At 64.0% G+C, this 15,946-nt stretch overlaps 1 protein-coding gene across 3 annotated transcripts in view; it reads left to right on the top strand.

Moving 5' to 3' along the window:
- FMNL3 (formin like 3) overlaps nucleotides 1-15,946 on the top strand; it is a 47,284-nt gene that overhangs the window by 13,491 nt on the left and 17,847 nt on the right. For all 3 annotated transcript variants that reach the window (XM_075902025.2, XM_075902023.2, XM_075902024.2), the window contains exons 2-5: nucleotides 10,167-10,250; nucleotides 10,513-10,593; nucleotides 11,814-11,890; nucleotides 15,715-15,798. In XM_075902025.2, coding sequence (XP_075758140.2) covers nucleotides 10,167-10,250; nucleotides 10,513-10,593; nucleotides 11,814-11,890; nucleotides 15,715-15,798 — 326 coding nt within the window. The remainder of the gene's footprint in view (nucleotides 1-10,166; nucleotides 10,251-10,512; nucleotides 10,594-11,813; nucleotides 11,891-15,714; nucleotides 15,799-15,946) is intronic.

The raw sequence follows: 15,946 nt of genomic DNA, 5'->3' as shown, positions 1-15,946 counted from the left end.
GATCCGGCACAACTGGGAGCAAACTGGCTGGCCCCTGCCAACCTGATCCAAACGGAGCCCCTACTGGGGCTCCAGGCCAGCTGTTGGGAATGAGGGAGCCGCTGGGGCTGGCCCCTGCAGGCCGGAGCTGCCCGCTTGGATGGCGTTAAGGTGAACCCGTGAGGATGTGGCCGTTGCCAAATGGGAAAGAATAGAGAGGCGCCTCTGTCTACTGTGGGGCTTTGAAGCTTGCTGCAGGGAAGTCTGCTGGCTATTTCCTGTGCTCCCCAGAGAAGTAAACAGCCCCCGAGCAGGACGCAGGCGGATTTGGCTTCTTGATGCGACTTAGGGAAGAAAAGCCAAGGGGCTGGGCAGACGTGTTTAGCTCCTGGCCCTGACAGCCAGCTAAGCCCAGCTCCTGGCGTCAGCCAAATCCAGGGGAGGAGCAGGGCTGGTTGGTGGGCACGGAACACTCTCCTGCCTCCTTAGCCAGAGGTTTGCAGAACACTCGGACGCTGTAATTTGCGGTCAGGCTTGTTATAAAAATAAGAGCTGACCTGGAGCCGAGTGCCAGAGCTGGGCCTGGCCAGGCTGCACCCGCTGCCCTGCCCGGAGAGGAAGCAGGCTGGTGCTTTGCCCGGTGCCACAGAGATGTGGGTTCAACACATGCCCCTGGCCCAGCAGCTCGCTGGGCACGGTCTGGCAGGAGGGCGTGGGGTGGTGACAGGTGTCTCCAGACCTGAGGAAGGCCCTATGGCCATTGCCTGGGCTGTGGGGGTTTGCCTGAGCGTGGTGTGCAAAAACAAAGCTGTGGCTAGGGCACGAGAGAGTGAGTCAGGATGCCTGGGTTCCATCCCGAGACTGCAGCAGACTCCGTGTGAATCCGGAGCCATGAGAGAGGCCTCGAAAACAATTCAGGCAGCTCCTGTTGGCCTCAATTACTCCATCTCAGCAAGCATCGTTGGACGGCAGTGCATCCATGCAGGAAAGAAGGGACAGTTTTTTCATGCAAAGGGTGACTAACCTGTGGAACTCCCTGCTGGAGGAGGTTGTCATGCTGGGGCCAAGCCTTCTTCAGTCTGTTTAGAGCTAACTAAATTGAGCAGTCTCAGAAACATGAACAGCTGGTCTGACCGTGCAGCGAGTCTACCTGCAGCACATGGGGACTGGCTCTGTCGCTGTGGGTAGAATTAGCTTTGCTTAGGGTCAGTGAGAGATGCCAGCAGCTCTGCTCCCAGGGACTGTGCCAAGCTAGGCAGAGTGGGCCTGGCTGGGAGACCGCCACTATATTTACCTGTGCTTCTGCAGGTATGGGAGATTGAAGCTCCCATTGGCTGCAGATTGCTGTTCCTGGCCAATGAGAGTGGTGGGAATCCATCTCCCCGTCTGTGCGGCTTCCTGCAGTTCCCATTGGCCGGGATGGCAATCTGCGACCAATGGGAGCGCCAATCGCCCGTACCTGTGGAGGGCAGGTACATATAGCGATGGCAGAACCCTGGGGAACTGCTGCCTATTTATTGCCCACCCCTGAACTAGAGAGACCTTCGCCCCATTGGGCTATTCAGGGTCAACCGGCGCTTTTCTTGAGAGCTGGGGTGTTAACTCCATCATCCTGGCAAGACTCGCGCTCTGGTGATTGTCCTGCCTCCCTGGAGCAGGGGGGTGTCAGTGGGGACATGGCCCAATTCCTGTCCTAAATGACAAGGGCCCACCTGGAGAAGAGATTGCTGGCAGTTGACAGCGGGAAAAGGGTGTCCTGAGATCTCATGGCTAGAAATTGACAAATTCAGGCTGGGAATAGGGACACTGTATCCTAAAGAATGAGCCCTCCGAACAACAGACCGAGGGATGCGAGTGAGGGATGCGAGCAGCTCTCCATCCCTGGAAGCCTCCCCCAAGTCGGCACCGCTCCTGGAGACCCTGTTGCTCAGCAGGTGTTCTGGGCTGCACATGGGAATTGCGGGGTGAGGTCTGATTCTATGATCAGAGGGGTCCTGTCTGGCCCGAGTCTGTGAAAACTAAACTACCAGCTGGGTAGTGTTCCCCTCCCCGGTCCCGCCAGAGGTGGCTGCACGTCAGCTGGGGTGAAGTGCTGTGGGTACAGCTGTTCAGGGGGAAAGGCGTCAGGTTCCTGCTGGGTCCCCTCTGTGCGTAGGTAGCAAGGTCATGTCTCTGGGGCCAGACATCAATCCAGAACCAAAGCCCAGAGCCAGCGAGACCAGACAGAGTCCCCTGACTTGTAACAGCATGAGTCCGGAGCTCAGGCTGAGACCCCCTTCTGTTGTCCCAGGCAGGACCTGGCTCTTCTGGCCCATGTCTCCTTAGCTATGGGGGCCACCCAGCTATCCAGATGTAGCCCCCTCCCTCCCAGGGGCCCAGTTGCTCTGGGGCTCCCAGATGCTGCCACTGCAGCAGCCAGAGTCCTGGGCCACTGCACTGTGTGGCTGGGCACACCTTGGTCTGGGCTGGTTGCCCCTGGCCCTGCCCCTTTCACCCAAGCCCTTCTGGGGGCACAGAGCAGACCTCCCCTGGGGCCCTGCAGAAACGGTTGCCCCCTCCCTCTGGCCCCACCCTGTGCAGATGCAGACAGTGGCTCTTTTAGTTCTGGATGTAGATCTGCCTGTCATGCCCCTGGATAGCAGCACCACCTCCCTTCTGATACCTGTGTTTGCACTCACCACTAGAGCACCATGTCTCTTGTGATCCAGACATCTGCCCAGCCCTCAAACGCTTGTGGAGATCTTGGCCTCAGTGGAACCGGTGGTGGGGAGGGGGACTCCACAGTCTAGCTCTGGGAAGGCATGTTTCTCATTCCTCAATTTGTTGGCTGCATTGCTGGATGGCCGGGATGAAACCCTCCACTCATCTGCTTGGCCAGCCAGAGCATGCCCGGCTAGTCCACATATAGTAACCCCCATGCTAGGTGTGCATGTGTAACCACCACCCAGTGGATTTGAACCTGGGACGTCTGGAGCTAAGTGTAGGAGCCTCTGCAGCTTGAGCTAAAAAGCCAGCTGGCTCGCAGCTTAGCCTGTAGAGCTCCCTTGTTCTTATCTCTCGCTGTAAGTGGTCCACGTGCCACTCAGTGCGTGGGTTACACTCGCTCCTCAGGGCTGGCCTTAGCATGAGGCGAATTGAGGCGGCCGCCTCAGGTGCCAGACTGTGCGGGAGGCGCCACTAGGCCTCCTGCGGGTGCATCTGTATTCTCTCTGCTCTGGGTGCACCGAGATGGTGGGGTGCGGTGCTGGAGGAAGGAGGGCACGAGACATGACAGGCAGGCAGGAGAAAAGGGGGCACGGGGGCGTCATTTCAGCTCCCCGCCTCAGGTGGCAAAATGTCGTGGGCCGGCCCTGATGCTCCTCTGACATTTGCAGAGTTATCGTCATGGAAACCTCCAGCCCCCAGAACATGCAGCCGTGACCTGCACGTTTTCAGCTGTCTCGCCCTGCGCTTACCAGTCCTCGTGGTTGTTCGAGTCCCTCTGCTCCTTCCAGCCCTTTAGTAGCCGGATGGGCCTGGGAGTCCGTGAGATCCTTCTGCCGGGCCTCTCTGCCAACACACTGTGCTGCCAGCCCGTGGGAGTCCACGCCACATGCCGCGGCGGGAGGCCAAGCCCTTAGCAGGGCTCGTCCCACGAGATCGGCCGTTTCTCTTGCTCACGAGCAGCCAGGGGGGTTCCCAGCCAGCGAGGGGTCTGGAAGGGCTGTGAAGCCAGCCTCGCGCTGCCGTTCCTGCGGCCGTCCGCCCCCCGTGCAGTTTCTTGCGCTGTCCTTCCGAGCAGCTGGTGTGCGCCACTGCTGGAGGTGGGATTAAGGGTGTTAAGGACTAGTCGACTATCCGATAAGCAAATGCCTATTGGGATACTCGGCCGACGAGTTGACTCCCCCGCCCCCTTGCTGTCTCTCTGATAGAGAGGCAGCAAAGGGAAGAAGGGGTACGTCAAAGCGGTAGCGCTGCACGGCTGAGCTGGGGATCAGCTGTGCGCACTGCCCCCTTGAAGCGCGGAAGCGGCGTTCAAAGGGGCAGCGCTGTGAGGACCCAGAATCAGCTGGGGACGCCCCAGCTGATCTCGGGTTCCGCGGGGCGTTTCCCTCGATCCTGGGGTCAGCTGGGAGATCCCCTGCTCAGCTGTGCGGCGCTGCCCCTTTAAAACGCCACCTCAGCATTTCAAAGGGGCAGCACCGTGGAGCTCGGGGTCCACTGGGGACTCCGCAGTCGATCCTGGGCTCTGCGCGGCATTTCAGCAGAACTGGGATCAGCGGGGGAGTTCCCAGCTGACCCCGGGCTCCATGAGAGCGCTGTGGCTTTGAAATGCACAAGAGCCCCCACGGGGAACTCTTGTATATTTCAGAGCGCAGCCTGGAGTCAGTGGGACTTTCCGCTGGCCCCGGACTATACATGGAGCTCTGCGTTCCTCCTTTGAAATGTACCAGTGCCTGCCGACTAGTCAATTAACCGCAATTTAACATCCTTGGGTGGGATTCTGGGCAGGCCCCACCGGGTCCTCCCCCAGCGAGGCCTGTGTTTGATCTGACCTCTCCAGGCCCAGGGCAAAGCTGCACTCCTAGGCAGCGCTGCTCCAGCTGCCAGGCCCAAGCCCGAGGGGCGGGGAGGCCCCAAGAAACCTGGAAGCGGCAGCTGGGCGTCGCTGCGCCAGCAGGAGCGGGCTGGGTGGCCAGATAAGATGCTTTCTCCTTCCTGCAGCCGTTTCCCTGCTGGGGGCGGGGCGGGGCGGGGCAGCCTGGATTGCATCCTGCAAAGGTTGTGCTTGGCCGGAGGGCTCTCCGGAGCTCTGGCTGGGGATAATTTTAGCTCCTGACCTCGGATCCAGCGTTGATTGGTGGAGGGAGGTTTGGGAAGGGCCTTGTCAGGGAGACAAGCCAAGGCCGGGGTAGGCCTTGTGGCGGAACCACGGCCTGGAGCTGCTGGGGCAGCCTTGCGGGGCAGCAAGTGTCTGGCACCGGGTGCAGGAGTTCCTGGGCCTAGCGGGGGGCTCGCCCCCAGGCCTGGCTGCCCTGGGAAGTGACACGGGCTGAACTGCCCTTGAAGCGCTCCGGAGAGCAGCGTGGGAGCCAATCCCCCTGGCTGAAATTGTCGGCGGGGGTTCCGTGGGGCTGCGAGCCCGTCGCCTTCCCCTGACTCCTGAAGCTGGCGCTTTGAGGAACAGCCCCCAGCCCAGGAGTTGTGGGGCCCTCGAGCGAGACAGGCTGCGTCCAGCTGCGCTTTGCCCCCTCTGCGGCTCTGACCAGCACCCCTGGGAGACTCTGGGGGGCAGGAGGGCTGGGCTTCGTGGGGCCACGCTGCCCCCATCCCCTGCTTCCGTCACTCGGGCTGGGAGCCGTGGGGCGGCACTTGGGGCTGGGCAGGATCAGGCCATGCGCTGCATTCCTTTAGGGAGCCTTCTGCAGTGGGGCACCCCGAAAACAGCCCGTTTCGGCAGCTCAGCAAGGGCGCTTGGGGCAGCTGTCGGAGCCAGGACCATATCCTGTTTCATGTGGCCACATGTTCCCCCCCCACGCACCCTGCCCAGCCTCCCCCAGCTCTTCGGGGAGGGGGACTGTGGGCCCAAGGACAGATGCGAGGCTGGGGGTGGGGGGGAACATGCCTTTGTGTGAGCCCAGCAGTTGCAGGGGATGTCCGTGGGTCAGCGAGCCCTGGGGGTGGGAAACCCCCCTTTCATCCTCTGGGCTAGGAATAAGCCAGCCCCTTCCCCCTCCCCAAGATGGGACCGGGTCCGGGGAGGGGGAGTCAGCTGATGTTTTGAAAGTTTCCTTTTCACCTCGCAGGCAGCGGCGTTTTGCACAATGCGGTTTCTGTCTTGGCTGACGGCGCGGAGTCTCTGCAGCTGAACGGGCGCCAGGCTGGGCCCTGTTCTCCGCCTGGGCTTTGGCTTTCCCTCTGGCGCGCGCTGCCTCTTGCCGCTGGGCCGGGATGGTGGGAGGCGACGCAGGGCGGCTGGGGGGGGGGGGGGGCGTAAAACGTTAAAAAGGCCAGAAGCCCTGAAGGAGGCTGGAACAAGGAGCAATGGCCTCAAGTTACAGTGGGGGAGGTCCAGGTTGGATATTAGGAAAAACTGTTTCCCTAGGAGGGTGGTGAAGCGCTGGGAGGGGTTCCCTAGGAAGTAGTGGAGTCTCCATCCCTAGAGGTGTTTAAGTCTCCGCTTGACAAAGCCCTGGCTGGGTTGATTTAGTTGGGACTGGTCCTGCCTAGGGCAGGGGGCTGGACTTGATGACCTTCTGAGGTCTCTTCCAGTTCTATGGTTCTATGATACGTCACGCTCCTTCTCCCTGGCAGGTTTCTCTTTCCGGGACGGCTCAAGGTGTGATCTTGCTGCCAACAAAGTCGGGGCAAAACTCCCCTGGCCTGGGGTGCAGCCCTGTGCTCCCGACTGTCCAGTCAGCCTGGGAGAGAGTGTGTCCTAGTGGTTAAAGCAACGGATTGGGAGTTGGAAAACCTGGGTTTCATGCCCTGCTCTGCCACAGACGCCCTGTGTGCTCTTGGTCCTGTCCTTCAATCTGCCGCCTGCCTCAGTGTCCCCGCTGCAGTGTGAGGCGAGCGCTTCCCTGGGTAATGCCAGGAGGAATGTTGGTGAGGTGCCCCACCCCTGCCCTGGCACAAACCACTGAGACGGGCCCGGCCCTCCTTACCCCTGTGCAGAATATGCAGCAGCATAGGGCACCTGCAGATGTGGGGCACCCCTGGGTCTTAAAGTCCACCCTCCCGCCTCTTCCTAGCCCTGGTCTGCGGCTCCGCTTCCTCCCAAGAGGATCCAGTTAAATGAACAGCGACAACCCCTGGCTGAGCTGGTAGCGGCGCGTGGACCCTGTGCCTGGGAAAGAGCCAGGTGAGGGGCAGTGAGGCCGTTTCAGGGCATGGGCCAACCCCAGGTCCACACTGTCCCTGCCTGAATTTACTGTGTGAGGCCACAGGGCCTGAGTTCAAAGTTTGCCGGAGAGTTTGAAGGGGCCACTGGCAGCTCTGCCTAGCCTGGGGGCTTGTGCTGGGAAGCAGGAGGCTCTGTAGCCCATGGCCTGTTTGAATCCTGGCCTGTGGAGCAGTGATCACCGGGCACGGCCCTTGGTGCGGACATGGCCAGGGCACAAGCATGGAGCCGCAGCCCTGCCTCCCTCTGCTGCTTGCAGGTGGGACCTGCCCTGGCCTCTCAATGGCCCTGCATCAATGTTCCCTCTAATCGTGCCCATAAGTGAGCAGAATAAATTTTCTATGTGCACCTAGGCATGTGCAGATGTGCACCACCAGTAGAAACCCACCCAAACCTAGCTGGGTGCTGTGAAATCTGTCCTGAGCGGTTGCACGAGTGCACGGCTGACAGGGCACACTTGCACGAGTGCCTGGGAGCTCCTGCCGGGCATGGCGGGAGCTGTCCCACCCGACTTTGCCGGTAGCCAGTTCCAAAGGCAGAGTAGGGGCTGGCGGATAAACCCCTGGAGTGCGAGAAATGGACCCCGCCAGCCAAGGGAAATGGAGTCACGCCTGTCACTCCAAGCAGGGATCCGGACACGTTCTCGGGGGCTGGCTGGGTGGCAGGTTCTGGTCCGGTTCTGTCTCCCCCGGGCAGCACTGTGGTGTCTGGGTCGATGGGAGCCCTGTGCGTGTCCGGGAAGGAGCCCGGAGCTGAACCTCATGGGTCCTCGATTGCCTGACCCAACCCAGCTGCGTTGTCCTACGCCCGCTGGGGCCGTGGCTGGTGGCTGTTCGGTGCGGTTCCTAAGACACCGGGCCCCCTCTCCCGGCCCTGTGATCTGGCTGCGGCTGCTCCAGGTGTCTGGCGCTGGAAGGGGGAGCGAATCCGGCCTCTGGCCCCTGCTCATTCTCTGCACTGCGGGGAGCAGAGGGGAGGGGGCTTCTCATGCCCCAGCGTAGCACTCTTGCACCTGTGCAGAGGGCAGGGCATCCGGCTGGGCAGCCTTGAACCAGGGAGGCCAGCAGCTGGCTCCTAGGATGGGCTGACCCACTGCTCCCAAATGCCTCCCGATGATGCCCTGTATCCCAGCGCCCAAGCTGGTGTTTCCTGCAGGCTTGGATCAAGGGGGGCAGGCAAACTGGGACCCTCCATAGAAAATCTACAGGGCTGCTTGTCCCCTGTCAAGGGCAGGGCACTGTCCTGCGGGTGCCAGAGCCTAGGGCACGTGGTCCTTCTGGGGGGCTGGCCAGGGCATGGTGGATTGGATGAAACGGGGACCCAGGCAAACTGGTCGGGGGGGAAGAGACCCGAATGCTCCCAGCATCCTTCAGGGGACCCCAGACCTTGCCAAGGGCGTTGCCAGGAGCTTGGTTAGATGCCAACAGGTCTTCCAGATGCCTGGCAGCAGCCGGAGCACCTGGCCCTGCAGGCTGGCGCGGGATGGGGTGCTGGGCTCCTGCCCAGGGCACAGAGGCATGTGAAGGTGAAGAGCAGGCAAAGGGCCGTGTCCCGGGACAGGGCAGGGGAGACGCTGGGGGCTACCCATGCAAGCGCGACACGGGGGGCACATGCTGAGGGCTGAGCACTTGGCTCGTGGTGCCAGGTTTCCAGGGCAGGCGTGGTAGTGCCAGGCTGGGCTCCTGTGCCCAGCCAGGGTGCTGGGCCCAGCTCAGGGGACCTGCTGCTAGGGGAGAGAACAGGTGCGGAGCAGCCCACGACCTCCAGCCGACTGTCTCTGCTTGAGCTGGGACATGGGGCGACCCCCCGGCTGCCCTCCTGGGCCGGCACGGTAGGCCCGTCGCTCTCAGCCCTGCCAGCGCACGTCAGGATGTGGGTGAGCGCGGCGGGCGCCAGGCGCCGGGCTGCGGTTAGCGCTGCCAGGAAGCTGGGGTAGACCGGAAGCGACGTCTGTCATCCAGCGAGATTTCATGCTGCTGGAAGGGCCGTGCTGCGCCGTGAGCGTGGGACGCGCCCGCCTAGCCCCAGCGCGCAGCCAGCCACCTCCGGGCCTGCGCCCTGCAGCTGGGGGGCTAATCGCACGTGGGCAGGAGCACGCAGGTGGCCTGCTTGCACTAGTGTAGTCAGCTGCATCGGTGAGCAGCGTGTGAAGACTCGGGGAGCTGTGCCCCAGCGCCCTTAGGTGTTAGTCCCACCCCCTGGGCATGCAGAGGGGATGGAGACTGGGCATGGACCATCACTCCTGTTGAACAAACTGTTCCAGCAGCGCTGGGGCGCTCTAGTGTCAGGGCCAGTCCCTGCCCCAGGCCGCCTGCAGTCTAAGCAGGATGGGAGGGGTCCCAGAAGTAAACCCCTCTGGCGCCAGGGGGCCAGGCTCCTCCCAGGGCGCGGCTGGCAGGCACGCCGGGGATCTGAGTCGGGCGTGGGCCAGGAATGCCGTGGGACTCGTGGCCTTGCCAGGGCCGTGGCTGGGCGACACGGAGGCCAGCGCTCGCCCCAGAACAAAAGGCGCATTGTGTGGCTGCAGCCGCCTTGCATTTCCGAGGAGGCAGAGATGCAGCCGGGGGCGGGATCTGGCAGGTAGCCTGCCCTCTGTGCCAGGGTGCAGCTCGGGGGCGTGTGTGTGTAGAGCTCCCTGTCTCTGAGCTCTGGGGGGATGTGTGGGGCAGTGGGAGAGGGGTCCCCCCCATGGGCTCATTCTCCTCTCGCCCCCTAGCCCCGTGTGCTAAAGCCATTAGGGATGAAGTCACGTCTCCCGTTCTGCTGTGCAAGTCGATCTGTCTCTCCCCTCCCCCCATGGGAAATGAGGTTCAACACCCCACCCCGGGGCTCTGACCTGCTTCCCCTCTGCTCCGAGCACCAACCCGCTGCAAAGAGACGGGGTCACTGGGGGAGGAGGGGCATGTGCACCCCAGAATCTGGAGAGAGCAGGTCTTGCGGGGGGGCTCACCCCAGCTCTGCCTGGAGATGTGGGGTGCCTGTGGGAGGAGAGGGGTGCTGGGCCTGACCCCCAGCAGGAGGAAATGGGGGGGTCCGGCCAGCACCTGTGTCCCTGGGGGACCCAAAGCAGGACCCAGATACAGTGCTGGCAGCTGGAACTAGCATGGGGGGGCGTTGATCTGGGGCTGACAGGTGTGTCTGGGCGCCCCCCCCCCGCCCTCTCGTGCGCGTTCCTGCTCAGGCCGCAGGAATGGCCGGCCAACCCGAGCTGCCTACGTGAGGGCCGGGGCGTGTGGCTCGTGCCTGTTACCCCACCGGGGAGGGGCCCCCCCCCTCATGTCGTCTTTGTCTCTCCCCTCCACAGAGCTCCATGAACCTCCCGCCTGACAAAGCCCGGCTGCTGCGGCAGTACGACAACGAGAAGAAATGGGACCTGATTTGCGACCAGGTACTGGGGGGAGGGAGCTGGGAGCAGGGGACAGGCCGGGAGCTTGCCCCAGCCAGGACACAGGAGCCAGGCTGTGCTCAGGTCCGGCCACGGGCGCTATCGGGATCCCCCGGGCTGAGGCTATTGGGAGCAGCGGGTCAGAGCCCCAGGGCCCTTTGCAGCGCTTGGTCCGTCCCAGCCTGGTGACGCTTGCCCCTCCCCCAGCCAGGACCCCCTCCATTCTGACACCCACACTCATGCTCCCTCCCCCCCACCCCCCCAGGAGCGGTTCCAGGTGAAGAACCCGCCCCACACCTACATCCAGAAACTGCAGACCTTCCTGGACCCCGGCATGACGCGGAAGGTAAGGGGCTCGCCTGGCGGCCGCACGCTGCAGGGCCTTTGGGCAGGGGCCTGGACTCGATGACCCCTGAGGTCTCTTCCAGCCCTGGCATTCCATGATTCTAAGGCAGGGGTGGGCAATCATTTTCGCCGGGAAGCCACTTCAAAAATTTTTGAAGTAGCCCTGGGCCACCTGGAAGGGGCGGGGCCTAAACAGAAAGGGGCGGGGATACCCACCCCCAGATGATGATTGACACCCTTCCCACTAGGCATCCATGCCCTGGAAGAGGCTTGGCATGTTCCTCCACCCCCAGACCAATCAGGGCCCGGGGGTGGGGGAGTGCACCAAGCCTCCTCCACTCCCCCCCCCCCCCCCACGCCTGCAAGCAGCACGCGGCGCTTCGAAGCGCTGCTCGCAGGGCGGGGGCAGAGCGAAGGCGGCTCCAGGCGCTCCCCCGCCCCCAGGCCCTAATTGGCCTGGGGGCGGGGGACCAGCAGGGCCTCTGTGGGCTGGATCCACCCGCTTGGTGGGCCAGATCCGGCTCCTGGAGGCCCTTTTGCCCGCCCCAGTTCTAAGGTGTAAATCCGCAGGAATTAATTAATGGGTAGCAGGTTTAAAACGAATAAAAGAAAGTTCTTCTTCACACAGCGTGTAGTCAACCTGTGGAACTCCTTGCCAGAGGAGGCTGTGAAGGCTAGGACTATAACAGAGTTTAAAGAGACACTAGATAATTTCATGGAGGTTAGGTCCATAAAAGGCTATTAGCCAGGGGATAAAATGGTGTCCTTGGCCTCTGTTTGTCAGAGGCTGGAGAGGGATGGCAGGAGACAAATCGCTTGATCATTGACTTCGGTCCACCCTCTCTGGGGCACCTGGTGCTGGCCACTGTCGGCAGACAGGATACTGGGCTAGATGGACCTTCGGTCTGACCCAGTACGGCCGTTCTTATGTTTTTATGTTCTTAGGATCTCTGCCAGTCGCACCTCAAATCTGGCCACGAGTTAGACCCTGGGCACATGGGCAAGACCCCGGACAGACCCCGGAGAGCTCTGGCGAGCCCAGCCCCGTGTGATGGCTCGCTAGCTTTGTCCGAGGCCAGTCCGGGAGCCCATTGCGCTCGGTGCTGTACACACAGGCGGTCCCAGCCCCAGAGCACACGCTGCTGGCTCTGTTGCTGCGAGGGGGCAGGAGCGCCGGGCCCGGTTGCTGTTCCTAACCCGGGGGTTGGGCTCTCTTGGCAGAAGTTCCGCCGGAGGCTGCAGGAATCCACCAAAGTGCTGCGGGACCTGGAGATCTCCCTGCGGACCAACCACATCGGGTAGGTGCCGCTCTGGCCGGGGGGCAGCTGGGCTCGGTCGGGAGCTGGAGCCAGCTGGGCAGTGGACTCGGCTCCCCTTAGTGCCCGCCTCTGGCTCACCTGCGCTCTGGCCGCGTGGCCGGCTCGCTCCCCAGTAGCCTCCTGCGGGCTCCCACACTCGCTGAGACCTGTTTCTCCATGGCCTCCCGGCTCCGCCGCCTGAGACGAGACCCTGGGATGTGGGCTCGCAGTGCCCCTCTGGCCAGGCTGCTCCACCACTCGGTGCGGGGGCCGTGGGGCTGACGGGGCCCAAACCCCGTCTGCGGTGAGACCTCTTGGCTGTCACTTCGGACGGCTCTGCCGCTCCGTGGCAAACCAGGCTGCCGTTCCCCTGGTGCTGCAGGGCGGTGCGGCCAGTGTCGTTTGGAGGGAGGGGGCTATAAGCAGAAGCGGGGGTGCTAGCAGCTCCATGGTGCCCTGGGTAGAGCACAGGGCTGGGGGCCAGGGGGCCTGGGGTCGGTTGCTGTGTCTGCCACTGGCTCGCTAGACTGAGTAATGGTTAGGGACAGGCCACTGCCCCGCACCGTGCCTCAGTTTCCCCTAAGAGGGACAGAATTACTGTGCAAGTGGCTCCATGCTCGGGTGAACAGCCCTGGGTGGCTCCTGGGGCCCGAGGCAGAGGAGGGTGCTGTGGGCACCAGGAAGAGGTTACATTGGGGGTGGGGATTCCAGGCCATGAACGGAACAGGAGGAGCTGATGGGGGACGGGACGGGACGTGGACTTTACAGGCTGAAGTGAAGACCAGTCCTAAATGCAGCGTCCGGCTGCCCGACCCAGTGTGCCCAGGGCGAGGGGGCTTGCTGGCTCCTGCCAGGGCTGGGGGTGAGTGCCGGCAAGCCAGGGAGCTGGCTGGTGGGGTGTCTGTAGAACCGGCTCCAAAGGGGAATGGGGCAGGTGAGGTTGAGGCCCAGGGTCCCATGGAGCAAGAGACAGGCCCTGCTCCCAAAAGCTTTCAGTGTCCGGATGCATGGGGAAACTGAGGCCCAGGGAGGGGAGGAGACTGGCCGAAGGTCACTCAGCCAGTCAGTGGCAGAGCTGGGGCCCAGAACTGCCAGCTCCTGCCCTGATCCCCGAGCCGTAACCCAGTCCCCTGGCTCGTTGAAGCTTTGGCTGCCGCACGGGAGTACGTGCCACAGGGAGGGCTCCACTGCCGGGCGTGGTCCAGCCCCAAGTCTTCGCTTCCCTTTGGCCTGGGAGGGCCGGGGCACCGTGCTGCCGTCAGACGGCTCCCCCCCCACCCAGCCTGGCCCGGTCCAAGGCCGCCCCCCTGCTTTGTCCTGTGAGTGTGCACGCATCGGGCTGCGTGTCCCCACCCGCGCAGGCCCTGCTGCAGCTGGAGGGGAAATACCAGCTGGCACAGGAACCGGGCTTGTTCCTGTGCTTGGCTAGGCCGTGGGCTCTTGCGGGCCAGGGCTCCTTCCAGCGGATGCTGGGGCCGGAGCTGACATCCTGCACAGGGGAAAGGCGGGGCGCAGAGTCAGCAGCTCCCTGGCGGGGCGTGGTGGGGCCCCAGGGTGACAGTCACTCTGAGCCCCCTGTCACCGGTCCAGCTGAGCCCCCTACCCCCAGGCTGGGCCGTGGACTGTTAATCTCCGGAGTCTAAACTGAGCCTGGGCACTGCCCCTAGCTTGGGATCCCGAGCGCGGTCCGGGGGGCAGATCTCTGTCTAGCACCCCCTGTTGAGAGCTCAGCCTGCCCAGGCCCCGAGGCCCGGCCAACCCCTGGGGGGAACGCCCTCTCCAGCGTTCGTGCTGTACCCCGCTCTGGCCCGGCACGTGCAAGGCGTATCGGAGCCCGCACGCACCGCCAGACATGGCACGGGATCCAGGCAGCATCGCTCTGACCTGAACAGCAGGAGAAATACCGAGACCCCAAGATCAGCCCTGCCTGCAGTTCCCTGCCTCAGTTTCCCCACTCTTCGGCCTGCTGGCAGAGGCCTCCGGCAGCATCCAGGGCCCTAAAGGCAACAGTCCCCCCCTCGGGGTCTGCGCTGGAGCCTTTCTGCTGAGGGGTTTCAGAGGCTGAGTGGTCGGAGCAGTGCTGATGGGCCCTTTGGCTCAGCTTCTGTCCCGCCCGGTCTGTGCTAGTGCCACCAGCTGCAGCCCCCCGGCTGGTTCCGCACGCGGGCTTTCCGTGTACCTCGTGGGCCTACCAGCCTGGCCCCGCCCACACTCCGCCACAGCCCCGCCCCCACCCCCTTCAGTGAGTCTAGTGGGCTTTCAGCCCCACATAGGACTGGGGCCTTGCTGCCAGCCCTGCGAGGGTTGGGCAGGCTGAGGCCGGGCACCACCCGTGCCGCCTGCAGGGGCTGGTGTCCCCCACGTGGGTGGTCCAGGGTCATGGTGGGCAGCAGATGGGGGGGAGGAGCCACCCCAGGGTGGCAGGGAGGGGCCCAGTGGGTGGGGAGGTGCCGGGGGCAGCCCTGGCCCTGCTGAGGCCTGGGGTAGCAGGCAGGGTTGGGGCGGAAGGGCAGTGCAGATGTTCCCCGCGTGTGCACGCTCGCACGTGTACACAGACCCACGCACACACGTGTCCTCTCGCCCACAGCCATGTGCACACTCGCCTGCCCTCCGGCTCACACGTGCACACTCAGGGGCTGCGTGGGGTCCCCCCCCAGCCTGCAGAGGCGGCCGGGTTTGTCTTCGCCAGCCCAGATGCCCTTCCCCCACCCCCGAGAGCCCTAAAATAGCCGCGCCAGCGCGGCCTCAGACAGGAAACGAGCCGGGGGCGAGGAGCTGGAGCGCAGACAGGCAGGAAATGGGCGGGCTCGCCAGCCCCCTCCCCCCACGGGGGAAGTGGCTCCAAGTCAGCTCCGGTGTCAGACGCTCCTGGGCCGGATCCCATCGCCCCGGCGCCGCACTTCGGAAAACGTCACCCGCCCCTCGCACGTGCAGGCACGCCCCCCCCGGTTCGCACGATCGGCTAACACGAGGGCCCCCCACTGAGTAACACGCGTGCCCGTCGGGGAACACGTGGGCGGCCTGTGGACATGGCCAGGACGCCCGCGCCCTGTCGGGTCCCAGCATGCGCCCCCCGGGGGCGGAACCCCGTTTTGGGGAGCCGGCCTTGCCCTGGGGGCGTTTCGGGGGGCGGTGGGGCGGGGCAGCTGAGCTGAGCCGACCGCTCTGGCCCTGCCAGATAACAGCCAGACGCCAGGGGCCGCAATCTACAGGCCGCAGCCAGGGCCCGTGGCTGGGAGGGCCAAGGGTGTTTTAACTCTCGGTGCCTCGGCCCAGCCCGTGAGCACAAAGTGACCCAGGACAAAGCTAACCCCGGGCCGGCTCGGCACAGGGCCCAGGCCCCGGCTTGTCTGCAAACACCCGGCCTCCCCCTGCGGGGCCTAAATCCAGCCCTAGCCTGGGGCAGAGCAGGATGACGGCTGGTGCCAGCGTTGTGGCACCAGCGTAGTGCGGAGAATCGGGGCCCAAGTGCACCTGCCCGGGGCGAGGGAGGGAAAGGGGGAACCGGCCCCCGAGCTCTGCTCAAGTTGCACCCCCTGACCCGCTGTTGTCATGGCAACGCTGTAGTGACCCAGTGTTGCTTTTGCCCAGCTCTGGGGCGCTGGCTAGGTGGCTCTCGTGGTCCTTGCCCCGAGTGCCTGTCCCTTTTCCAGGCCGGGACTCCTGCCAGCGCAGGTCGCCGGGCCAGGCGCGGTGCCACTGGTTTCCCGCCTGGCAGGGGGGGCTCCGGACCGTGGCTGAACATGGCCCCCAGGCGGGAGTCCAGCATGAACGCCAGGCCCTGCGTCAGCCCAGCGGTGACTCCTCCCTGCTCCTCTCTGCAGGTGGGTTCGGGAGTTTCTCAATGACGAGAACAAAGGCCTGGACGTCCTGGTGGATTATCTCTCCTTCGCGCAGTGCGCGGTGATGTAAGTACCGCACGGGCGGCGCCGCAGCCCGGCCGTGCTTCGGGGTGTGCCCGAGGCAGAGCGGGGGAGAGCGCGGTTTGCAGAGGCCAAAGCAGCAACCCTGCATCGGGTCTCCGCCGTGCCTGACACCACTGAGCTCCCTTCTCCC

Source organism: Pelodiscus sinensis, chromosome 31 (genome assembly GCF_052426305.1).
Source record: "Pelodiscus sinensis isolate ZL-2025 chromosome 31, ASM5242630v1, whole genome shotgun sequence".
In the NCBI taxonomy this organism is placed as follows: Eukaryota; Metazoa; Chordata; order Testudines; family Trionychidae; genus Pelodiscus; species Pelodiscus sinensis.
Note: the sequence above shows the minus strand (reverse complement) of the source record. Positions and strands in the feature narration are given on the sequence as shown.